Source organism: Cebus imitator, unplaced genomic scaffold, assembly GCF_001604975.1.
Source record: "Cebus imitator isolate Cc_AM_T3 unplaced genomic scaffold, Cebus_imitator-1.0 Scaffold161, whole genome shotgun sequence".
NCBI lineage: Eukaryota > Metazoa > Chordata > Mammalia > Primates > Cebidae > Cebus > Cebus imitator.
In genome coordinates this window covers 325,334-351,442 of record NW_016107476.1, presented here as the reverse complement: position 1 = coordinate 351,442, position 26,109 = coordinate 325,334, and the positions used below count along the sequence as shown (strand labels likewise).

Sequence of the window (26,109 nt, the reverse complement as noted above, 5' to 3'; positions counted from 1 at the left end):
TAAATCAATCAGTTGGTCACAGATCAACTCCAATTTTCACAACAGTCTAACAGTAGCTGCTGAACAAATGCGGCTCCCTCAGGACGCTCTGATAGATCCGGTGAGGGCAGTGGAACAGAGTGAAGCCCGGGTTACTCATGCTGCTTCCCTTGGCCAGATCTCTAAGCACACAAAAAGAAATGGGGCTGAGGGCAGGCACCTAGATACTTCTAATCCAAACCACACTTTTGCTTCAGTTATTTATTTCAGGTGAAACTACCTTCACACAACATTCTCCTAATACACACAACTCTTTATTCCATTCTGAGTACAACTGTGTGTCAGATTCTCTTGCGCTTTCCTAGTCTTTCCCATCCCTCAAATGTAGCAGTTAAAATTGTAGCTCAGGCCAAAAACAAACATCAATAATAACACAATAAAAGCATTTCTACTTTAGAAACAATATTTTAGTCTTTTATCTTTACTAAACTTTAAGTATTAATGGAAACATTTTTCTGAGAAATAGATGCTGATTATCAGTAGTTTTATTCCTGTAACCTCTACCTAAAGTGTTGAATGCACAATGATAAAATAATTATATTATTTAATTAAAAACAGGATTAATCATGCATTATTCCTTGTCAGCATTCAACACAATTCAATGTATTTTTTAACATCTGGTACAGAAATTTAAACTAACACATTACAGATTCATTCACATATATCACCTGAAATAATTTTGGAAGTACATAGGGCTTCATTCATAATAATTTATAGATGTTTGTCATATACAAAAGAGATGCAGTTAAATTAATACTAGTAAATTTGTCTAATTTTATTTGCCAAAAATGTACTGAGAATTTACTCCTCTAAAATACAGTATTTTGAAAAACAATTCTCATTCTGCATTTGTGACTGCTATTTTTTCTTAACACTCAAAAAGTTGTAATTAACTTCTCAGGAAAAAATAGCTGCCAACTCTAGACAAAATTATGGCAGAAAAAGAGAAAACAACATCATAATGAAAAAAAATTCTACATTTTGCCAATAATTAATCTAAAATCAAGCCCTAAGTTGACAACTCAATTTTTTAAATTCCTCAAATAATTTTTGAAAGTTTAACATTACCATAAGATTCATAACCAGGCCTGTAGAAATTGTGTTATAAGGCAGAAGCGGTCTTTTGATTTTGCTAATAAGAAACAGATAATTCCTCTTAAGCAGATTAACTTAGAGTACATTTTCAAGGAAGTTAAAATCCCCTTCAATCAGGTTCTCAAGTTTAATTACAACAGTCAAACAATGTATTAACACTCATTCAAGTGCAGCAACAAAACAGGCACAGAACTCTCAAGGCCCAGGAAACAAACCCAATCGATATTTACAAGAGTCACAGAGAATACCTTTTTTTTTTTTTTTTTTTGGCCATAACTTGATAAAACATCTAACTGGTCCTCTTAACTGGGACTCTTCCTCTCTCTTCTTTGCTGCCCCCTATGTGGAAAATACATTTAACATCTTCTTCACTCACAATACGTACAATCATACTATTTATTTTGCTATTTTTATATTAATAAAAGAAGTAAAAATAAGAAAACCTGGCCTTTTGAAGGTACTTTGTATGTATTCCTTTTGTTTTATTAGCCCTGTAATTATGTTACAAAAATACCTTTAAGTTGTAGCTACTTCTATAAAGTTAAAAAATTATCTATTTAAGGCCAGGTATGGTGTCTCATGCCTGTAATCCCAGCACTTTGGGAGTCTGAGGCAGGTGGATTGCCTGAACTCAGGAGTTTGAGACCAGCCTAGGAAACACGGTGAAACCCCGTCTCTGCTAAAATACAAAAGAAATTAGCCGGGCTTCGTGGTGTGCTCCTGCAGTCCCAATTACTTGGGAGGCTGAGGCAGGAGAACTGTTTGAACCCAGGAGACAGAGGTTGCAGTGAGCCCAGATTGTGCCACTGCACTCCAGCCTCTGCGATAAAGCGAGACTCCGTCTCTACTAAAAAAAATAAAAATAAAAAAATCTATTTAAAAATGGCAAAGTTTCTTTGGCTTCATCTTTTCCTTTGCTCTTTACTGTCTGAAGTCCCTGAATAATTGCCCTACTTCCAGTTTCATTCTGCTCATATAGAAATTGTGCGTATTCTGAAAAATACTAATTAAACTGCCAGCAGTGGCATCTCCAACAGTATCTTTTGGTCTTCAGTGTCAAAGGCCTTTGAACAAATGACCGGAAGGCTGAATCTAAAACAGCCTTTGACAGGATGCCAGCTTTGAACACTCACATTATGACTATGGCTCCAGCTTTCTGCTTTATTTGGGAAGCAAGAGAGAAACAACACATCAACTTCACAATTATCCACAAATGCTAAAGGCTAAAAGTGACAGATTACCAGGAGGCGTAATCACCTCAAAAGGTCACTGATACTGTTTTCAAAATGGGATTCCCTTTTATTCAATTCAGTTTGGATTCCAGTACAAGCTAAATAAAGGTTTTCAGATAAATACTCCAAAACTGCTAAAATACTACATTTTCCTTTTCCTTCATTTCCTTGGTCACACCACCACCAGTTACTACGTGTTAGCCATAGCAGAAAGAAATTGACATGGATTTTAAAATTACATCTCCTAGCAATCCTATGAAATTCAAAATATTAGTGCAGAAATGGGCTCAGAAAGGTCAAATAATTTGTAAAGAGGTCACACAACTGGGAAATGGAACAACCAGGATTTGAACTTGTGAACTCTGATTTTCTAGGCCTTGTTGCCTTCCTCCATTAATAAATCATTCCTGGGGGAAGCCTTTGTTATTCTCTTTCTGACATGATCCATGGAGAAATCTTTTGGAGCAGAGGTTTGCAACCTTGGCTGCATATTAATATCATGTATTTAAAAATATATATATGCATGGGCCCTACCCTCTGGAGATTCCAATTTAATAGGTCTGGGATAGGACCCAATCATCAGTAACATTCAATACTGTAGCAATGAATAAAATAAACAATCTCTTCACGGTGCTTAAATTCTAATAGTGCTTAGAAGAAGCCAACAGAATCTCCAGGTGATTCTGATGTGTGGCTCAGACTGAGAACCAATGATCAAGATACCACTTACTGAACATTCTTTCTTCAAGACCGCCAAGTGAGCAACTCAACTGGCCCCTCCTAAGAGGACGGACAAGAGTCTAGCAACAGCTAGCATGAGACAGTGGAACCTAAGAGAGTTCTAGCTTTGAGAGACAGTGAGCACAATGGGAAATACAAGGGCCCTGGTGTCAGAGCTGGGTTCAAATTCCATCCCCCCTATTTATTAACTGTGTGACCTTGAGCCAATTACTTACCTTTTTTGGCTGTTCTGCAGATTCAATGGAATGATGGAAGTAAAGCTCCAGGCATATAAAAGTGCCCAATCAAAGATAGTGGCAACTGTTGTTTTGGCTGTTTTGCTGTTATTACTATTATAGTGGTAATGACTACTGCCAACAGACATCAATAAAGAAAAAAAAATCTTAAAAGCCTCCCCACTTATTAACCAAATAATTCCTACTTTTTTAACTTAGCATTTAATTTACAGCTATTTGTATTTCCAGTTAGCTTGGTAATCATATTTCTTATTCAGGACAACCGGGTGAGGATGGTTAACGTTATTATTCCCATTTTCTAGATGAGGAATCTTGTTTCCTAAGCATGATGACTGAGTGAAGACAGTTAACATTATTATTCCCATTTTCTAGATAAGGAAAAGGCAACGACTTCCATCTATTATCGGCTGTTTATGATTCTAATTAAAGGCACCTGTGGTCATGTTCATTAGTTCCCTATGAAAAATGATATTCATCACAGCTGTCAAGTGTAGGAAATAAGCATTAACAAGCACTTGATAGCAAACCCAAAATAACATCTAGATAATCACTTATGAACATCAAAGTCACGGCAAACAAGTTCCAAATTAAATAAAGGTGCTGGACAGGATTAGGGAAAAATGAACAAATGCGTCTTCTTCATCCACATTCATTTAGGAAATGTCTGACATAGCTCAGAAATTGTTTTTGAAATGTAGACTGAAGAACGGTTAATTTCCTCCATGAAGGGTCTTCAGTTAGCAAGTTGCAACAGACTAATGTATCCTGATATTTTAGCTTAAATTAGAGCTACAGAGTTGGAGAGATCCAAGATGGAAAGACTTGGTTCAGGGGTTCTCTAAAAAGGCCACCAGGAAGCCCATGAACTCTGTGCAAGGGGCCCATCACTCCAAAGACATCAAATACACCCCCAACACTGAATAATGGCCTGCCCATAAATGTATGCCTTTTCATATGCGTGAAATGTCCATGAATAAAAATATATTATGCCTCTAGAAATACTGCTGAATTTATAATTATTATATATAACTACTGTTACATTGGGGGGAGGGACTGAATTTTATTATTGTTGTTAAAAGGAGCCTTCATACTCAAAAAGCTTAGGAAATTCTAACCCCGTCCAAACTCCTCTTTTTACGGACACAGATGGATCTCAGGGGCAGCTGGGACTCCAATCTATGTTTTCTCACTTCCAGACAAGCGTTTCTTGTACACGCCATACATGCCTTCCAGTGCAGTTACAGACTCATGGGACGTTAAACAGTCATGACTGTATCCTCTAATATTATTTCATCTTTCTAAAATAGGAGAGCACAGTCCTACCCTCTCTGTGTGAATATGTTGCAGAAACTTTCTAAATCTTCTGAGCCTCTTCTTTCCCCTTTCTTCCCTCCCATCCTCAGCTCCCCAGTTTGGTAAGTTTAGGGTTAGCAATACACTTGACCCTTCTCAAGTACCCTTAGACATTCAATCTCAATATAAAATGGAAACACAATCACCAAGATACTAAAACAAGGAATGTGTAAAGTATGTATAAAATCTGCATATATATGAGTATATTTATAGCTAAAACCCCATAAACATTTCCTAATATCTATGAAAAATAAGAAAATTGAATATTCATGAATAATCATTTTATTTACCTGGATCTGTCAATACCAATCGGCTGTTAATAAACCCCTTGTATACCAACTTTTTTCCAAATGCTTTCACATCTATGATTTCAGTTTGTCCTGATGACTCACTCTGATATAAGTGCTACTGGAGTGTCCCTGGAACTTAAATTCCGTGAAGAGAAGGAATTCTTTTTATTCACTGTTCTTTCCCCAGTGCCTAGAACAGTGTCTGGCACATGGTGGGCATTCAATAAATATTTGTTGATTGAGTGAATGACAGAAGTTGATTGACCAGGATGGTAGTTTCTATTTATTAATTGATTTTTTGACTTCATGTATTGTCACTTTTTTTTTGAGAAAATGAAATGAGTCTACAAGGGAATAATTGAGATTTCTTCTTAAAGTCTTCATCCTCTTGGAACTTTCTAAATACTGTAAATGTAATTTTTCGAGGCTATACAAGTAATGCATTCATTACAGGAAAACCAGATACTATCAATACATGAAAAGAAGAAAACAAAAGGTCCTGGTGATCGGATCACCTTGGGACAACACAATTAGCACGCTGATATATATCTTTTCAGACTTTTTTCTATGCAGTTTTACACACACAAACACATACATATGAAATATTCCCTAAAGTCTCTGCCTTAGACTTTGTGATTTTGCTTTTTCCTTTTTCTCTAAACCCTTTTTCCTGATGTAGCTCCTTGCCTTCCTTTTATGTCTTAAATATATTCCTCCCCCAATATTTAGGTCCTACTTCAAAATGATGTTTCCCCCTTTGCCCTCCAAAGGATTTGTCTGTTCTTACAACTCTGAATGCTACGCGGATGTTGTCTATCTGGATCTTCAGTCCTCCCTTTCCTCTGGGATAGCAATGCTCCTCAAGCTCTACACATCTAACACCAAATGCATCATGTTGCCTCCATCAAAACCAGATGATGCACTGATCCTACTTCCATTAACTATCACAGAATTCTACAAGGTATCCTCAATAGCCATCTTTGCTTCCCCAAACCCACATCCAACCACTCAATGCCTTTTACATCCATCCTTTCTATTCTCTCTTACTCATCAATTCCCATGGTTGCCATCAGTGTTTAGGCCCTTGGACACACACAATTTTCTGCCTCTGTCTCTTGTTTTCTGTATAACAAAAACACATCAATGCTACCCACTGCTGCAAGTTAACTTCCTAAAACCCTACTTATTTCTTGCCCTTCCTATATTCAGAAATTTGTGGTTGCTTCCTTCTCCTACAAAATGAGATTCCAGCCTCTTCATAATATCACCTCAAACTACTTTTCCAACCTATTTGTCATTATTCCTGAAAAGAAACTCTTTGCTCCAGACAGGCTGGTGTACTCATGATTCACCCACCTTCAAAACGTTTGATTGTGAGTTAAGTACTTATTAACCATTTATTATGTGTAAAACCCATTCATTCATTCACCAAATCTTTACTGAGCAGCTATTCCATCCGGTAATGTAATGATGCTGCAGACACAGTGGTGAACAAGACAGACAAAGTTGCTGTCCGCCTGGAACTGAGACAAATGGGTTACAGGGAGAGACTCTAAGACATAGTGGTCCCAGCCCAGGATACTCGCAATCTTCCATTGAAAGGTCAAATGAATCAACACATCCCTGAGGGCTGAACTTTGTGGTCCAGGCAGCAAATGAGGGAAGAGTTCAGAAAGAAGGGCTGGCTGGAGTGACAGCTGGACTGTGGATGCGGCTTCATTGATGTGGGACTCAACCTGTGCACTCAAGGATGAGCATAGGAGAGAAGGAGGTGCCTTTCTTCAAGGGATATATGAGGAAAAGCAAAAAGGTGGAATGGAAACAACAGCAATAGTATCAGCTTATTTTGCTTAAGGGTTCATTCAACACCTATTCAGCAGACTACATACTCTACCCTTGCAGGGCCGCAGGCTCCGTGGTAGATGTGAAGATAACAGACTCAGCTCCTACCGTCAGGGGATTTCCATCTAGCAAGGAGAGAAGGCTGGTACATGATGGTCTATCACACACAAACCGTGAGACGTTCCATAAGAGAGCAGACAGAACACGGCGGAAGTTTGGAAGATGCATGTCTGGGCTGCATAACAGTACTTACAGCATCACATTTTTATGCATCTGCATCATCATCAGCATCACAAAGTATTTTCAATACTTTGTGCAAGTATTGAAAATAACTGTCTTGTTTCAAAAGGCTTTCTCACTCACTCTCATTTTATGCTAAGTGACTCAGAAAACAGGCAGAGTAGGTATGTTTTCCATTGGGGGCAAAGTGTGGCACACATCTTGTAACTCGTCTACTCGGGTAGGGAACATAAACGGGCCAGAGTAAAACAAGAACATCCTGTCCATCGCCGCCCACTCCTGCAGCATTGGAAGTATCTAGAACTGAGGACGCACACTAACTTCTGTAATCGTATGACACCTGGCAGATGCAGTGAAGCCAGGAAGGCACTTTGGATTGAAACGGGCATGACACAGGCAGCATTCTGGAGAGAAAATGTAAGCTAAGGCCATTCCCCCATTTTTGTTTTACCTCCCCAAGTCCTGCCTGAATCAACCCCCACCCTTAGGTCTGCCCAAACCACAACCATCCCTTAGGGTTCACCCCAAATATTTTCAGCCCACACTGGCTTTTTTCATTCCGTTGTTTTCACCCCCACTAATATCCCAGGGAAAGGTGAGTGGCCGTTTCTCTCCTGGACATCATAGCAGGCCCAGCCACCACACTGCTTGGCTCAGAGCAAGTAGCATGAGCCCAGTGAAAGAATTCCTGAGACCGCCACAGCTCTGTGTGTCCTGAGCTCCCACATCCCTCCCCCAATAGAGTGGGTCTGCCTTGCACAGGCGGCCCTAGCAACCCGGAGGAGCTCACTAAGTGCAGAGAGCTAGGGGGCGCGTGGGGTGGGCCGGGTGGCCCGAGGCGCTGGGCCAAGGGGAGCCGAGCGCGCGACCCCAGGTGCAAGTCGGAGCTAAGGCTGCCGCGCTCCGGCAAAACGCGCTTGATGAGGTCGTTAAATATTTTCCCTTCTGGAAAATCGCCGGGGAAAAGTGGTGAAAACGAAGCTGGGAGGGCGACAGTCCTGGGAGTCTAGGAGCCCAGACACCCCGGACCCAATCCCGCAGGGAGAAGAGGGAGGGGAGCGGGCGCAAAAGCCATTCTGGCCGGGAGAAAGGCAGCAGCTTTTGCCGCAGGAAGAACCTAGGCCTGGACGCATCGCGAGATCTGGGGGTCGGGATCACGTTGCGTTGCCTAGCGACAGCAAGGACGCTCGTGGGCCCCCAGGCTAAACCCCGCTGTAGCCTTTTAAATCTCCTACCATGGGGGAAGAAGGCGGCGGCCGCAGCTGTGGGACCACTAGGGAGCTGCAGAAGCTGAAGCAGCAGGCGATGGAGTACTACCGGGAGAACGACGTTCCGCGCAGGCTGGAAGAGCTGCTCAACTCAACCTTCTACCTACAGCCGGCCGACGTCTACGGGCACCTGGTAGGGACCTGGGACACGTGCCCTCCTCCCTCCAGCCCCTCTCCCCCCACCCAGCGCTGCGGTAACGCGATGCGCCGCGCCGCAGAGTCGCGCATGCGCGCTGCCGGGGCCTTGGGTCTGCGTCTAGCGGAGGAGACTCCAGGAGGGAAGGAGCGGGGAGGACACCCTGGGGCGAAAGGATCTCCGCAGAGAAAGTAGTGGAAAGGAAGCAGCAGGAGAAAAGAGGGCTCTAGGCGGATTTGACCTGCGGCGACAGCCCAGGGCCTGGCAGGCTTCCTCGCTACCTAAGGGGCCTCTCCGCTTATGGGTCGGCCCGCCACTCATGGCTGCCAATTGTCATTTTTAACACAGACCTTAATGCCCCCAGCTCAGCTCACCGACCTTCAGCAGCTCCCTTTTGACCACAGAATGAACACCTTGGTGTTTGCTACAGCTTGGCCTCACCCTAGCCTGGGGCCTCATTCTACTGGCTCCTCTGCCGGGATGCCTGCTTCTATCTGACCAGCCCCCTCCCTAAACTCCAAAATTCAGACCAAAGCCTTGCCCACGTACCCCTGGACCAACCGTCCTTCTGGGTGCCTACAGCATGTCCTTCGTATATTCTAGGCCCCTGAGGCAGCCTCCCTAGGCAGCCTGTGAGCCCCTGCTGGGCACAGGGGCCTTTTCTTATCACCTTTCGAGTCTGTGCCCAGCCCGGAGATCTGGCACATACCTTAACCTTAAGCAGTGAGCAGTTGAAGCAAACGCGTTTTCTCCCTTCCAGATCCAAAAGTAGTAACCCACACTTACCGTCTGGAAGTCAAGTGTGGTTGGGGCTTCTAGGAATTTGCACTGTGGCGAGGGAAAGCAAGGAGGCAGTGTGAACACCAAGCAGAATGAGGGCTATGCAGAAGCAGATGTGCTGTCAGGATACAAAACCACGTCGTGTTGAGGCAGTTGATATAAAGGATGATCCGAGAATTTTTTCCCCTCATTCATGGCCTATAAAAGGGGAGAAGTGAGGGGTTTACTGAGCCCCTTGTGCTGCATGCTATAACTTACTTAATCCTTAGTACCACTACGATGTGGTAAAAATGATGATTCCGGCCGGGTGCGGTGGCTCACACCTGTAATCCCAACACTTTGGGAGGCCGAGGCAAGCAGATCACCTGAGATCAGGAGTTCCAGGCCAGCCTGGCCAACATAGAGAAACTCGTCTCTGCTAAAAATACAAAATTTGCTGGGCATGGTGGCGCCTGCCTGTAATCCCTGCTACTCGGAAGGCTGAGGCAGGAGAATCGCTGGAACCTGGGAGGCGGAGGTGGTGGTGAGCCAAGATCGTGTCATGGCACTCCAGCCTGGGCCACAAGAGTGAAACTCTGTCTCAAAAAAAAAAAAAAGCAAACATGGACTCTTGTTCCCCAGTACAATGATCTCATTCTATTAAGCAGCCAGGATATTTGTTTGTACAGCTCTCAGGGAACTTATATCTTAGTTTGGGACAAAAGTCACTAATATATAAAATAATTGGAGCAAAAGAGAAGGTGATAGATGACTGTGTGCCAGATTGAGGGACAGATCTCTATATGCTAATAAAGGGATTAGGGATGGAAAAGATCCTTGGAGGCTGTATATCCAGGAAGCCTTTGGCTTGGACTTTGGAGGATGTTCAGGAATTGCAGAGGCAAAAAAGCAACCTCCTTTTCCTTTTATTTACTGCTCTAGTTTTGGCCGTGCCTACTCTCACCTAGTCTCGCCCTCTATCTAGCCCATCCAGCAGAGTGCTGCTAGAGCAGTGTCCTAGCATGCGAGTCTGACCATAGCTCTCTTTAAATGCATCATGGTGTTCTAGAAACCAGTTGTTCTAGATACCCCCCTGTATCAAGGGGGCTGGGCACAGTGGCTGATGCCTATAATCCCAGCACTTTGGAAGGCTGAGGTGGAAGGATTGCTTGAGGCCAGGAGTTTGAGACCAGCCTGAGCAACGTAGTAAGATGCTATCTCTACAAAAAATAAATAAACATTAGCCAGGTGTGGGGGCATGTGCCTGTGGTCCCAGCTACTCCAGAGGCTGAGGTGGAAGAATCTCTTGAGCCTGGGTGGTTGAGGTTGCAGTGAGCCATGATGGTGCTGCTGCACTTCAGCCTGGGTGACAGAGCAAGACCCAGTCTCAAAAAAAGAAAAGAGGGATAGCTTAGGCAACTGAATTGACTATAATAAGGCCTGCTAAATAGTGACACAGGGCCTTTAAATTAAGAAATGTATGCAAATTTCTGTTGAGAGTTCAACATAAACCAAATTGCCCCATGTACCAGAGACTCGGGAGTGGGGTGAATCCAAATCTCAGTACGTGAGGGCAGGGCAGTTCTCACAGAGCTGCCAGTCTAATCCTGGCATCAGGAAGAATATTCAGAGAGAGGTTTGGTAGAAACTACAGTCAATGTGAATGACCTTTTGAAGATAAAATAGATGTGGTATTATGACTTTTTTTTTTCCCAAACACCAACTTGAACCAGATGATTTTTGTTCTTTTGTGTGTGTTGAAGGCAAACTGCTTTTCTAAACTTGCAAAGCCTCCCACCATATGCAAAATTGTTGGGAAAGACGTACTGGATGGATTGGGGCTTCCAACCCTGCAAGTAGAAATATTCTGCACCATTCAAAACTTTCCTAAGGTATGAAGCAGTTTAAATGTGTTCCTTAATGTCTTGGCCCCACTGCATTTATTAGCAACTCTTGTATAAACTGTAGAAAATTAATGTTTTGAAATCCAGTGTTTGTAAAATATATGTGTATTGCATAGGTAGTCATGTAAGCATGAATTATACAATCAACCATGAGGGCTTTATTATGTTTAAGTGTAACTTTGATGCAGACATGACATACTAGCCCAAGGATGATCCAACATGGATAAAAGGAATGAGGCAAAAATAGTTTTTAAACTCTGACATGACTTATGTGGTAGGTTCTATAAATCTATGTGTAGGTTTATAAATTAGTCTATTTACCTATTTATAGATGTTAGGCTGACCTAAATAAATAATTTACTTTAATAGTTTTAACAATTTATTTTAATTCACTTTGCTACATATTTGTTAGAAATAATTTTTGCTATAGTCTCTGGTAGGAGAATAATAATGATTAAATTTGCATTTTGTTATTTATTGGAGAGGTAGTGATAAAAATGAAGTTCAATGTAGGGTTTTTCTACGGGTATTTTTAGTGTTCTGTGAAGCTGGGTTCCACAATGTTTCAACAGCTATAAAAATATCTCAAAGAAAACTATTCTCATTCTTCCCTTGAAATTGGTGGTAAAATTTCATGCATTTAAAACCTGGCTTCATTTAATTTCCTCTTTCTGGGAGAGGTAGGGAACGTGTAGAACACATTTATATGATTTTCAGAGCATATGTTCTGTGGTGATCTCAACTCACTTTGAAGTCCATGAGAACGCTCTGCCCGAGCTGGCTGAGGTGGAGGAGGCAGAGAGGACCAGTGCAGTCAGCACTGCTGTGCAGTGGGTCAACGGCAGCATCACGCACGAGCTCCAGGGCATCGCACCCTTTGACCAGGCAGAGGTGGATCACCTACTCAGGTACAGCTTCCACTTTGAAATATAAACATTAAGTACAAATACACGTCCACTGTATTTCCATTTCACCTGCCAATAAAATGGGCCTGTCAAATCTATAGAATTGGGAAGTCAGTTTACAAAGCATATGTGAAAGCAGCCACATTTAGCATAAAATTTGTTTTCTCCTGAAAACCCTGTAATTAACACCTTATTGTGTAATGCTACATAGGGCTTTTTGGTCTCTTTCCATGTACAGAGCTTTCTTAAGACTTCGTAAAAAGTTTCTCAGGAAAAGAATCAGATTATGAATCCAGAGGATGCCCTTTTCCTCTCTCCACCCCATCGCATGCTACCTGTGAGCTTCTCATAACCTTTTATTTAGTCACGACGGCTGACACTTACATTCTGTCCTCCAGCCACAACTGAGTCTTTCATGCTTTGCCCATAGATTGACTCTAAAATGCTAACGAGGAAGCATTTACAAGGGCTATGGAAATGTTCTTCATTGCCCAACTAAGTAATAGGTTAGAATCATTTTTCCATTTTTGCAGGTCCAATGCCACAGCCCCTTGGCCAATATCAGGTCAATTGGATTCCCTTTCCTTAAGCTTTATCCCTTACTTAATTGTGTACAACATTTTAGTTTGCTTCAAAGTAAGATAATGACCTTTGTAAAATAAACTGTTTTCTTCTCTTTTTTCTTTTTTTTTTTTTTGAGTTAAAATCTTCCTCTGTCACCCAGGCTGGAGTGCCGTGGCATGATCTTGGCTCACCACAGTCTTTGCCTTCAAGGTTCAAGCAATTCTCCTGCCTCAGCCTCTGAGTAGCTGGGATTACAGGCACGCACCACTGTGCCCAGCTAATTTTTGTAATTTTAGTAGCGTCGGGTTTTCAGCATGTTGGTCAGGCTGGTCAAGAACTCCTGACCTTAAGTAATCCACCTGCCTCAACCTCCCAAAGGGATTACAGGTGTGAGTCACTGCACCTGGCCAAGAAATTTCTTTGCATAGGTTTTGGTTTTCTTGGAGTTTCTGAATGATATTCTTCTATTCCTTCTTTTTCTGTCTGCTGTCATTAGCAGAAAATGATAATCTGCTATTATCATTTCCTTAGTTTTTTTTTTTTTTTTTCTCAAGCTCTCAGTCACATCTTATATTTTATTATTCTCCTTTTTTTCCTGGCATTTTCCCTCCCCAAACCACCCATCTGGACTGGTTCTTCTGTAGACCTTCTACAGAGATGCCATAAAGACTTCATTTTTCTCCTATTTCTGGATCCTACATTCTTTTATTTCATGATTTGCTGGATCATATCCTTTAAAAGTTAGGATGAGAAAGGGTATATGGGATGTAAATTTTCTTAGTTATTATATGTGTGGGAATACTGATACTTTGCCCCCATGGTTGATAGTTTAGCTGAGTATAGAATTCTCTGTTGAAATAAATTTCTCTCATACTTTAAAGGCATTGCCCCATTGGCATCTGGATTATTAATAAATCTAATGCAAATCTGATTCCTATGTCTTTGTTTTTTATTTGCATACTTTTTTGCCTACAGAAGTTTTTGCCTCTTCTTTTTATTCTGGGGTGCTGAAATTTTACATAAATGCATCTAAGTGGGATTTCCAAAAGTTTTTTTTAAATATTCATCCTAAGTGCCAAGAAAAAAAGAAAGGAAGTTCTCTATATTAATATGCTATATTTCACTCTGTTCTTGACACATTTGTTTCCTGATGGTCATTTATACAAAAATAAAATACTGTAACCCTTAATAAAATTACATCTTCAAGTTTTACTCTAAAAATGCAAACTCAGGGCTCAAATAATTTAAAAATGAGCACCTGAAATCTTTACACTTGATCTTAGCCAAAAGGCCGAGAAGCGATGACCTGAAATCTTTAAACATTTATTTCCATACCAAAATAAATTTCAGTTCTTGAACACAGTTTTATAACAACATTATTGTTGTTTTCTGGCCTTGAAAATTAAAGCTGATTTGTTCTTAAGTAGCTAAAAAGCAGAGTTATTTATTGAAATATATTGGGGTCAGCTCTAAAACATGACCAAAATCACAAAGTGATATTCCTAAATATCCCATTGTAAAGCCATATTTTCTTGCCATTTAGGAAATTCTTTGCAAGTAAAGTACAAGAAGATAAGGACAGAAAAGAATTGGAAAAGAGCCTGGAATACTCAGCAGTGCTTATACCTCTACCTCCAGTTCCACCGCCACCACCTCCTCCACCTCCTACCAAAAAAAAGGGGCAAAAGCCAGGTTGGTTGGTGACTTACCATGTTGCATAACCCTTAGTAACAAATGTGTGAGGAAGAAAGGCTGAAGCTTGGACTGCCTTTCTGAGTCTCTGCCACAGACCCAGTTTGGCCTATGGCCAAATCCATCTTATGCCACATCCTCACTCAAAGATCTTGCCCCATCCAACTCTCCGTTTTTATTTCTAAAATAAAACAGTTTCTCACCCAAAGGTGAGAAATATTTTATTATTAACTAAGATACATTGAGCAGTGCCTAGTCGGGTAGGGTGGGAGGAGATGGCATGGGAGACCTTTCACCTCCCTTCAAAATTTCCATTAGCTAACTAAAAAGCCACTCCACATCTTAGAGTTTTGATTCCTTTGATATGAACAACCAGCATTTTCTTAGCCCTATGTAAAATAGACATTTTCTTTACAAAACTATTTTAAAGCAAATAATAGAAATTATCACTTCAATTTGCCCTTGCTTCATGCCTTCCAACAGATTGCTAACCTCAGCCCCTGCAGAACATCATTCTGGAGCTGCTCTTAGTGTAGTAACAGGGTTTTGTATGTCTGCTGAACTAGAACATGCTCCTTAAGAGATGAATCATGTTTATTCCGCTTGCCATCGCTCGTATCTAGCATGAGGCCAGGCACGAACCAAACACCCAATTAATGCAGGTTCCACTGAGTAAGAAAGCAGTAGAACCAGGAAGGGACCAAAGAGACCAGGGAGATAGGCTATCTTATTTCATAGATCCAGATGCTGAGGCCCAGAGAGGTAAAGAGATTTGCCCAAGACAAAATAACTATTTTTAGCAATCTTCCCCTTGGGAGGGTGTGATGGCCACTACTTAGTTGTAAGTAGAGACCAACATAGATGTTCATTTGGTGGTTGCTTTTGACTGATTGAACCTGGAGCTTAAGAGAATGGAAGAAGTGGAGGGGACAGGTATTTGCTAAGCACTCATTAGGCATGAGGTGCTGAAATATCTCCACTGGGGGCCTGAACCACATCGGCAGCTGTGGAGGAAAGGACAAGAGGAACACTAGAGATGTACAATGAACTCTGTCTGGACCTCACAAGACAGGGAGGCTGAGAACATATTATAGTGAAAGATAGGTAGAGAATCTGGGTCAATGTTTGGATCTGAAAGGCACTGCTACAGATCGTAAACAACACAGAACAAGGCATTGGTTTGGGGTTGGTGAGAAAGATATCAAGTTAGATATGTGCATGAAGAGATGTTCAACAGAAAGTTAAGTATGCAGCAGCTATGGTGAAATATAGAAAAACAAATATTTGAAATGTAAAGACAAGTCAAATCCTCTCTCTACTTCTGTTACGTTAGGCAAGTCTTTTAACCTCTCTAAGCCCCAGTTAACATATATGTAAATGTAGAATAAAAATATCTACCTCATATGATTGATGCAGGAATTAATATCAAATAGCCTAAAATGTCTTAAACAGGCAAAATCCATGGCTAATGATTATTTGAGAATCTTAAGCAAAATCAAACAGAAAACTTCTTGGGGGTTGAGGTAGAGCATCTGTTTTTCCCAGCCTCAGCTTTCATCCTTTCCTTTTCCTGGGCCATTCCATTTGTAAGTAAAGCATTTAGAAATACAGTCTTACTCTCAATATTTCTCCCTCCAGGGAGGAAGGATACTGCTACAGAAAAACCTATTGCACCTGCAGAACCTGTTGAACCTGTACTCAGTGGCAGTATGGCCATAGGCGCTGTGTCACTAGCTGTTGCCAAAACCTGTGGCATGCTGCTTAATAATCCTCTGTACTTAAATATTGCTCTATTGAAGCACAATCAGGTTAGTATCTATGAAGTTCCATTAAAAGGAGCCATGAGTATCTCAATATAGATGAACCCTCTTTCTCATTTTCCCTTGTTTCCCCCCTATTTCAGGAACAGCCAACAATGCTATCTATGCCTTTGCTGATGGTATCGCTGGTCAGCTGTGGGAAGTCATCATCTGGGAAGCTAAATTTAATGAAAGAAGTGATATGTATACCCCATCCTGAATTAACAACCAAACAAGTACCTTACATTATCTCAAATTACCTTTTCTAAAAAAAAAAAAAAATACTCCATTGTTGATGAACTTTTAGTGTAGCTCCCTTGTAACACCAAGGGAGAGGGAATTAAAGACAAAATAAGAAAAAAAATATTTTAGGAAGTCAGAGAAGTGGGAAAAAAGACCTCAGACAAAAGGGAGCGCATGTAGACCACCTTAGATGTCTGGTTTCATGACAGCATTGACTCAGGCTGGTGACTCACAGAGAAGCCATAGGTAAGAAACTGCAGACCTATAAGGTGCTGGAAGGTTGTTATTTGGAGCACCTTTATTTACTCTGCACTGTGTCCTATGGCAGCAGCAAGTGAAAGCCAACACCTAGCAACCCACTCTGTTAAGTGGGTTAACAGGACTAGCAGATTGCCTGGAACCTATGAGGCTTTTAATGCATATTCTTGGAGTGAATCAATCTCAAGTTGCATGTTCACCGCTGAGAGGTGTGCTAGGGTCTATAGGGGTGCTCCTCAGTATCCTGAAAGAGTCAATATGCCTCTTTAAATCTTCATGATGACTAAAGGTTCATGATGTTTTCAAAAAAAATACAGAAAGCTTTCCAATAAGTTGAATGATGTTTTATCTAAGTTAGTGGAAATCAGTAAAAAAAAAAAATCATTTTTTTATGATTATTTCTTAAATAATTATTGCCTTACAGTTTTCAATGGCAGACAACTAGGATTTATATCTGGCTTATCATCCTTTAGTTAGTATCTGTTGAGCTGTTTGTGTACCAGAACACGAGGAGTGCCATTCTTTATCAGGTCTTCGTATGCAGATCTCATCATCACAACACATATTTCTGCTTTTTAAGGGACAATAGATTTATACTGATTCAGCCAATCTAATGCAGACTACCTTGGTGACATGTGACATGTATTGTAAGAAAGTTGTCCAGGTTAGCCAAGCATGGTGGCTTATGCTTGTAATCCAACATTTTGGGAGGACAAGACGGGAGGATCACCTGAGGTCAGGAGTTCGAGACCAGCCTGGCCAACATGGTGAAACCCTGTTTCTACTAAAAATACAAAAATTAGCTAAGCGTGGTGGTGCACACCTGTAGTCCCAGCCACTTGGAGACAGAGGCAGGAGAATTGGTTGAACCCAGGAAGTGGAGATTGCAGTAAGCTGAGATCACACCACTGTGCGCTCCAGCCTGGGCAACAGAGTGAGACTGTCTCAAAAAAAAAAAAAAAAAAAAAAAAAAAAAAAAAAAAAAAAAAAAAGAAGAAGAAGAAGAAGGGTGAAGAGAGGCAACTGAGGGAGAAGAGCCTCTCATTCACATTCAACCCAATGAAAACTGGGGCTGAAGATTAACATTTAATCTACTGATTTTGTAGAGCACACCATCCACTAATCAGGGACTCCTCAAATACTCTGAGTTAGAAATAGCCACATGTGTTTTAAGTTTTTATACTTAAATGTTATAGCCTGCAACTGTGGAAAATCATGTTTATTCTGCTTACAGGGTATTGAGATGCTTATGGAAATTCAAAAACATATCAACAAAATTATTGAAATGGTATGTAAAGAGATTCTATGGTATCTAGTTACTGACAGACACCTTCTAGCATCCTATTTGTAGTTAATTTGGAATTAAATCAATTGTGGTTGATATGGAGAATGTATTTATTGTCTTTGGGCTTCCCACATGAACCAAGTACATGCATCTCCTCAGTGGCTGTGGGTCCTGTCTCTAATGCTACTTAACAATCTCATTTCGATGTCTGAGGCAATTGGCTCTGCATCCCTTAGGATTTACTAAGAAAGAAAGGATGTGGCCCCCAGGATGAGAGGAATCTTGATGGAATGAAGGCACAGACTCTTGTGCCTGCATTAGATTCCTGGTGTTGAGCAAACAGGGGCCCCTCGCAGAGCACCCCTCTTGGGGACAGTCACAGAGGCAGACGTTTGAGTCACCAGTTGCCCCAATATGTTCTAAATAGGACAATGCCAGTGATATGGCAGGGTCATATAGGAGAGGAACCAAATCCTTGTCTGTGGGGGTTTGCACACACACTTTTATTTTGGAATATTACATTTACAGAAAATTTGCAAAGATAGTACAGAGAATTCCTGAATACCCCTCACCCAGTTTCCCCCAATGTGAATAATACATTACATGGTACATCTGTCAAAACTAAGAAACCAAAATTGTATACTACTGATAACTAACTCCACACTTGATTCAACTTTCACTGATTTTTCCACCAATGTCCTTTTTCTGTTCTAGGATCCAATCCAGGATCCCACACTGTATTTAGCCTGAGGCTTTTAAGTTGCATGATTAGGAAGCGGTAGGCTGAGGACCCAGTAGGATGGGGTTGGGATACAATAGCAATGTAACATGGAGGAATTCTGGTTCTATCTCTCACCAGCACAGAGTATGACCACAGGCAGGGGGCACAGACCCCTCCCCTGCTTTGATGGGGGCTGGTTGGCTAGGGCCCAATCCCTGCAGTTGATCAGAATTGCTTCAAGCAATTCCAGGCTGGAGCCGGTTTCCATGGTGCCTTTCAGGAGGCCAGCTTCTTTTCTGGGTGACCAGTCTGTAGAGACTCAGACGTGGACAAGTTAGCCCTGACAGTGCACTCTGCTTTGCCATTTATAACTCTGTGACCTTGGGCCAATTCCATAGTCTCTCTGCCTCGGGTTCCTCTTTATAAAATGAGTACACAAGTCATGAGGGTGACTGTGAGGAGTAAAGGAGTTTAACATGAAACATGCTGCATCAGGAGCCAGCGCCACAGGAGCCACACCTGGCGTTGATTACGTCAGAGCAGGTGAAGGAAACCCAGAATGCTCAGGATATTTGACCATTCTATAATTCATCCTTCTAAATTTATTTTAAAAGTTTTACAGCTGGGCACAGTGGCTCACGCCTGTAATCCCAACACTTTGGGAGGCCGAGGCGGGTGGATTACCTGAGGTCAGGAATTTGACACCAGCCTGGCCAACATGGTGAAACCCCATCTCTACTAAAAATACCAAAAAAAAAAAAAAAAAAAAATTACCCAAGCGTTGTGGCAGGCATCTGTGATCCCAGCTACTCAGGAGGCTGAGGCAGGAGAATTGCCTGAACCCAGAAGGCGGAGGTTGCAGTGAGCCAAGATCATGCCATTGCACTCCAGCTTGGGCAATAAGAATGAAACTCCATCTCAAAAAAAAAAAAAAAATTCTTGAATTCTAAAATCTTTCCTGACATTTTGTCTTTTAAATGTTTCATTTACTTCTTGATTACACAAGTAGCTCATGAATGTTCTTGTGAAAATTCAAATACTGATAGAGCTACCAGCCCACAACAGCCTCCTACAGACTACCACCCTCAGTACAGTCCCTTCTCTAGAGATAACCACCATAAAAAATTGAGTGTGGCCTTCCAGCCTTTTAAAAAATATTGATAGGCCAGGCGCAGTGGCTCATGCCTGTAATCCCAGCACTTTGGGAGGTTGAGGTGGGCAGATCACCTGAGGTCAGGACTTCAACACCAGCCTGGCAAACATGGCAAAACCCCATCTCTACTAAAAATACAAAAATTAGTCGGATGTGGTGGTGCATGTCTGCAATCCCAGCTACCCAGAAGGCTGAGGCAGGAGAATCACTTGAACCTGGAAGGTGGAGGTTGCAGTGAGCCGAGATCACACCATTGTACTCCAGCCTGGGTGACAGAGTGAAATTTCGTCTTGGAAAAACAAATAAAAAAGATAGATAAATACACAACAGAGAACAGTGTTTAAAGTAATACAAAAATTATGCACAAATCATTCTGCAAATTGCTTTACTTCTTTACCCTTTTTATTGAGGTGTTGATCTTTTATTGATATCTCAGAATTCCTTATATAATAAGGGATTTAATTCTTTATATAGGATTTATATATGCGTGGTTCTTTTTGGGGTTTTTTTGTTTTTTAGATGGAGTCTGGCTCTGTTGCTCAGGCTGGAGTGCAGTAGTGCAATCTCGGCTCACTGTAACCTCCACTTCCCAGGTTCAGCGATTGTCTGCCTCTCAGCTTCCTGAGTAGCTGAGATCACAGGTGCCTGCCACCACGCCCAGCTAATTTTTGTATTTTTAGTAGAGACGGGGTTTCACCAGTTGGCCAGGCTGGTCTCGAACTCCTGACCTCATGATCTGCCCATCTCGGCCTCCCAAAGTGCTGGAATTACAAGCATGAGCCACCGCACCCAGCCAATTCTTTATATATGTTAGACCTATTTTCCTGTATCATGTTGCCTGCCTTTAAACTGTATGATACAGAGTCAGGTTGATTTTTTAAATTTTTTGATGACGTGAAATGTAGCAATCTGTTCTTTTAAGGCAGTGACTCACAACCAGCAGTGACTTTGTCCAGGGCAAGTCTGGAGACATTTTTAGTGGCCTTGGCTTAGAAGGAGGGTTGTGACAGCATTTTGCAAGCAGGGATCAGAGCTGCTGCTGAGAGTCCTGCAGTGTACAGGGCAGCCCCCACAGCAGGTAATCCGGCCCCAAGTGTCAGCAGTGCCAAGGCTGAGGAGGCCTGCTTTAAGGCTGTTACTTCCGTGTGCCTTGTTTCAGAAGGGGCTCCCTCTTCCTGTAATACTAACAATCCACAAGAATTTTTTTAAGTTTACTACGTACCATCCTGAAGGCTTTAATACTTTAACTAGTTCAATCTGTGTAACTGTATAGGTAGGTACTATTATTACCCCTTTTATATAGATTAAGACACTTGGGCCCAGCACTTACCCAAGACCCCACAGGTAGGTTAGGTGGCCAAGCTGGGATCAAACTCAGGAAGTCTGCCCAGAATCTATGATCTTGATCATAAGCTAAACTGCTCCCAAATCACAGAATGTGTTTTCTTTGAACACTTTTATAGTTTCAAGGATTTATGTATATCTTAACTTCATCTGGCTTTTATATCAATAGTGTGAAGCAGGGATCACATTCCTGTTGACTTTTCACATGGTGTTACATGTTTGGAAGCCGCAGTGGGATTCTTAGTAATAGTTCCAACTAGTCCATTCATGTTTGAAGAAAAGGCAGTAAAGCACTTAAAGTTCAGATATCAAAAGCCATAACTAGGCTGTCAAAGTCACAAAGTTTAAGTTGTTAAAGTCAGTTAAAGTCATTAAATATAGTAGAAAGAGCATAATCTTTGAAGCAAACCAGATTTGGTTTCTATTTTGGCTCTGCACTTATTAGCTGCCACCATGAGCATCTTACATATCCTGCCAATGCATTGGTTTCCTCATCTGTACAATTTTTAAATGCCTGCCTTGGCCGGGTGTGGCAGCACATGGCTATAATCCCTGCACTTTTGGGAGGCTGAGGTGGAGAGGTCAGAAGTTCAAGGCCAGCCTAGGCAACATAGCAAGACCTTGTCTCCACAAAAAAATTTAAAAAAAGAAAATTAGTCCAGTATAGTAGCATGTGTCTGTGGTCCCATGCCACTTGGGAGGCTGAGGTAGGAAGATCGCTTGAGCCCTGGAATTTGAGGCTGCAGGAACCTTTGATCAGGCTACTTCACTCCAGACTGGGTCACAGAGGGAGATCCTGTCCCACTTAAAAAAAAAAAAAAAATACAAGCCTGCCTTGAAAGAACTGGAAGTAATGTATGGGAGGAACCCTGAATTGATGGGCTCCTAATAAAGGGTGCCTTTTTATAGCATAGTAATTGACTATAGAAAGATGTTTAATCCTTCCCGGTGATTACATTGATAACAGATCATTCCTAACATTACCCTAATTCTTCTATGAAATCTTAATTTAAATCTATTTTGAGAAAAAAATGCTGAAGAAATGGTACATTTTCTCCTGCAGGCACCAACCCAAAGATGTCTGTAGATAACCTTAGCGAAAGCCATGGTCTTTAGTTTTAAAACAGGAGATGATAGGAGTGGAGCCAGGATTAATCACCATGCTTTGTCTTAGTAATAAAGTGATAGTTCCTGATGACATCATTTGGCTGGTAGCATAGATTAGCAAATTACATCATGCCAGATTTATTTTGGCATAACTGACTCTCCCTAGGAACTTCTGAGTAGACTAATTTTTACTAATGAAAGATTATATTTGTTTCAGGTTTTAGCCATTTTTAAATCCACTTAGACTGAGAACAGCCATTCTAGAATACATTGCATATTTTATTATTAAAAATGTTGCCATCCTGGGCAACATAGTGAAACCCTGTCTCTACAAAAGTATTTACCAAGAAAAAAAAATTAGCCAGGCATGGCGGCACACACCTGTCATCCCAGTTAGTCAGGAGTACGAGGAAGGAGGATTGTTTAAGCTCAGGAGGTCGAGGCTGTAGTGAGACATGATTGTGCCACTGCACCACTCTGGCCTGTGTGACAGAGTGGAGGCCCTGTCTTTAAAAAAAAATGGGTGGGGGTGGGGCTGCAGATTTTGACTTCCATTATTTAACAGCTTATTAAGGTAGAGAGAAAGATGTTACAGGTTATTTTTTCCCCTGGTTATTTTCTGCTGTTGCAAGGCCCTATACTAGGGGCAAAAGGGGATAAAAACATACTTCCTGTCCTCAGGCAGTTTAAAAGTCTCAATGAGGGAGCATAAAAACCATGAGAAATCCAATAATAATGCAAACCAAGACTGTTCTTCAATGTTCGTCATCCTGAATTGGTGTCAGTAATCACTGAGCTCTTCACCTGATCATGTGATGACATGACTTGCCTTTGCCCTTCCGTTCAGGGTCACTGTATGTGCATAGACTTAAGTGGGAACCATACCGATGCTTGACAGTCACGCCCCAGCTTACAAAGCCAGTACATGCTGAGCACAAAAGTGCATCCTTTAAAAGATTAGATCCTTGCAATAATATGCATCCAATACCCCAAATGGGGGAATGCTTCTTTGGGAATTACCTTTGCTTTTAACCTCATGATACTACACCCACCAGATTCACCAGATTTAATGACCTTTGGCTGTTTTAAATCAAAGTCAAAACCACCCTGCAGGAGAAAGCGTTTGCACCCTGAGAATATTGGGCCTGTAAAAGCAAATCCCACAGTGGTGTTAAGTTTTAAGGGCAAGGTGGGGACTTTGTATCCTCCTGCAGAAAAAGGGTGCCTGTACATAGTGGGAGTACATGATATATGTGTGAATAACACATTATTTATAGGCATAGAAATGCATGAATCTGTATGCACACCCCATATATGTGACTGGGGGCAGAGGGTAAGGATGAACTAAAGGAAACACATTCCTGAATTTGCGAAATAATTGGTGGCATATAAAAGTAGGAAGTGGCTGGAATCATCCCTATGTGCATGAGTACGTGTGTGTGTGTGTGTGTGTGTGTGTGTGTGTGTGTGTGAGAGAGATCCAGTGCGGCTGGTCAGGTCTCAGAGCAGAAAGCTTTGCTCGCTGCCACAGCCTTGCTAAAAATTCCAGGTAATATATTTTTATCTTCCGCCCCACAGCCCTCTCCTCCAAAAGCAGAGACAAAAAAAGGGCATGATGGAAGCAAAAGAGGTCAAGTAAGTCTATTTATTGTTTACCATCCTTCCATATGACACTGTTTGTAGATTTCCTGCCCGTTTTATCTCCTTTAGTCACTTTTTGCTCCAAGACCAGGGCTGAGGCAAATGAAAACCATATAGTGATATTGCTCCTGGAGCACTAACCCTGGCACCCCCAGAGCTGCAGTATCATGCTGCCTCTGCCTTCCAACAACAGGCTGCCTGGCCATCTGGAATCTCACAGGGTTCAGAAGGATTTATGAGTAATAGGGTTACATTGGACCCTATAGGGGAAGTGTTTGTGAAGTTGAGTCTCTCATAATTAGCTGAAAGGCACACAGGATGTTATACATTCTATTACTAACAAAGAGAAAAGCAGCACAAAAAGATGGTTATTCCTTCCATCTGGTCCCCAAAAGGCACTGAAGCATCATTTCTGACGAACCATTGCAGGAACTCCAGTTTTGCCAGGAGAGTGAGGCAAACAGTCCTCCTTGTCAAAACTTGTTGTGCTCGCTTCAGGAGCCTTGGGAGACCAGCTGAACTTGATCTGTCAGTCACGCTGGTGATTGTGAGTGCTTTGATAGATGTATCTATTATACACCTAAACTTTCAACAATGTAAATAGAACCACCAATAAGAACTTTGAAGAGCATGCAAATGGATGACGGTTGCTCACATCTACAGTATTTGATTTGCTCTGTGAACGAACTATCCTTGCCTTACCCTGATGTTAGGTACTTGAGAGTCTGCTGAAGTCAAAAGAAGTGAGGCTAGGAAAGGAGAAGTCATGGCAAAGTTTAAAAAAAAAATGAAATTGGGCCAAATGCCATGGCTCTCACCTGTAATCCCAGCACTTTGGGAGGCTGAAGCGGGTGGATCATGAGGTCAGGAGTTCAAGACCTGGCCACGATGGTGAAACCCCGTCTCTACTAAAAATACAAAAATTAGCCAGGCATGGTGGGATAAAAACATACTTCTTGTCCTTAGGCAGTTTAAAAGTCTCAATGAGGGAGCATAAAAAACATGAGAAATCCAATAATAATGCAAACCGAGTATCTGGTATTACAGGCGCCTGCCTCCTGAGGCAGGAGAATCGCTTGAATCCAGAGGCAGAGGTGGCAGTGAGCTGAGATCGTGCCACTGCATTCTAGCCTGAATGACAGAGCAAGACTCCATCTCAAAAAAAAAAAAGTTTTTCAAGATTGGGAGAGAGAAATGTGTGAACACATCCAACAGTAAGCAAAATCCTGTCAACGGTTTGTATATGTTGGAATGAGCACAGCCTTCTAATATTAGGGCTTGCAAGAGGTGGAGATGGTAAACCAGCCATGAGTTCTCAGTGCCGTTCCTTCATTCCAGCAGGGGGTTCTCTGTGTTCTGGGAAACTTAGACCAACATCAGCCTTCCCTATGATCACTTTACTATTACTTTTTTTTTCCCTGTTAGAAACAGGTCAGCACATAGATCCCAGAGAGGCCGTCACAGAAGAATTAAGGGTATAGACTCTGTTGCTAAACTGCCTGCATTAAAATCTGGTCCAAGTTACTTAACTCTGTAGAATGGAGATCAGAATAATACCTGCGTTGAGGGGTTGATGTAAGGAGTAAATGTATTTACTTTATGTAATGTGCTTAGAACAGTACCTGGCATTTAGTAAGCACCAAGTGAGTGATGCTTTCATAGTTTAGAAGGCTCTCTAACAAAACTCAATTGATGGACAAAAATTTCCCCAACTATTCCTTTGTTTGCTAAATAAAAGTTTCCTCTCGTTGACATTAAAAATGTTTGATGGTTCTTATAATTAGTGCTATCACCAGTCAAAACAATATTCATTCCCGGGTTCATGTTTGTCCTTGAGTTTGGCACACACACACATACACACACCTTACCTGAAGCCCTCAGATTCATTGATATTGCTTCAATTTATAATTGCATAGTGGCAGTTTATGGCGAAGGCACATCAAGCTGACTTTTCCATAGCTGTCTTTCCTTGGGGTTATGTGGGTTCCAAAATCATCTTCCACTAAAATCCATCCTCAGTATTGCATCTTCTTAGTGGAAGTCTTCAATTCTTTTAAAGTGACCAATGCCAGCTGGGCGTGGTGGCTCATGCCTGTAATTCCAGCACTTTGGGAGGCCAAGAAGGGTGGATCATCTATGGTCAGGAGTTCGAGACTAGTCTGGCCAACATTGCAAAACCCCGTCTCTACTAAAAATTAGCTGGGCGTCGTGGCCAGTGCCTGTAATCCCAGCTATTCAGGAGGCTGAGGCAGGAGAATTGTT

At 41.7% G+C, this 26,109-nt stretch overlaps 2 protein-coding genes and 1 pseudogene across 4 annotated transcripts in view; 1 reads left to right on the top strand and 2 right to left on the bottom strand.

The window, feature by feature from the left end:
- Positions 1-9,311, bottom strand: part of HSPA12A (heat shock protein family A (Hsp70) member 12A) — a 181,691-nt gene extending 172,380 nt beyond the window's left edge. Inside the window, exon 1 of one of the 2 annotated variants that reach the window (XM_037743969.1) lies at positions 9,259-9,311. Coding sequence is in view for 1 of the 2 variants with exons in the window: in XM_017543784.2 (XP_017399273.1) it covers positions 8,304-8,306 (3 nt within the window). In the remaining variant the exon portion in view is untranslated. Of the gene's footprint in view, positions 1-8,303; positions 8,456-9,258 lie in introns of those variants that run through there. The other variant, XM_017543784.2, reaches the window with a different exon arrangement.
- The window catches only part of ENO4 (enolase 4), a 29,097-nt gene continuing 10,903 nt past the window's right edge, over positions 7,916-26,109 (top strand). The window contains exons 1-8 of one of the 2 annotated variants that reach the window (XM_017543793.2): positions 7,917-8,469; positions 10,995-11,123; positions 11,853-12,043; positions 14,148-14,296; positions 15,935-16,104; positions 16,200-16,331; positions 17,831-17,884; positions 23,785-23,841. In XM_017543793.2, the coding sequence (XP_017399282.1) occupies positions 8,305-8,469; positions 10,995-11,123; positions 11,853-12,043; positions 14,148-14,296; positions 15,935-16,104; positions 16,200-16,331; positions 17,831-17,884; positions 23,785-23,841 (1,047 nt within the window). In that variant the 5' untranslated portion in view covers positions 7,917-8,304. Of the gene's footprint in view, positions 8,470-10,994; positions 11,124-11,852; positions 12,044-14,147; positions 14,297-15,934; positions 16,105-16,199; positions 16,332-17,830; positions 17,885-23,784; positions 23,842-26,109 lie in introns of both variants that reach the window. The other variant, XM_017543794.2, reaches the window with a different exon arrangement.
- LOC119473478 lies at positions 13,753-13,907 on the bottom strand (annotated as a pseudogene).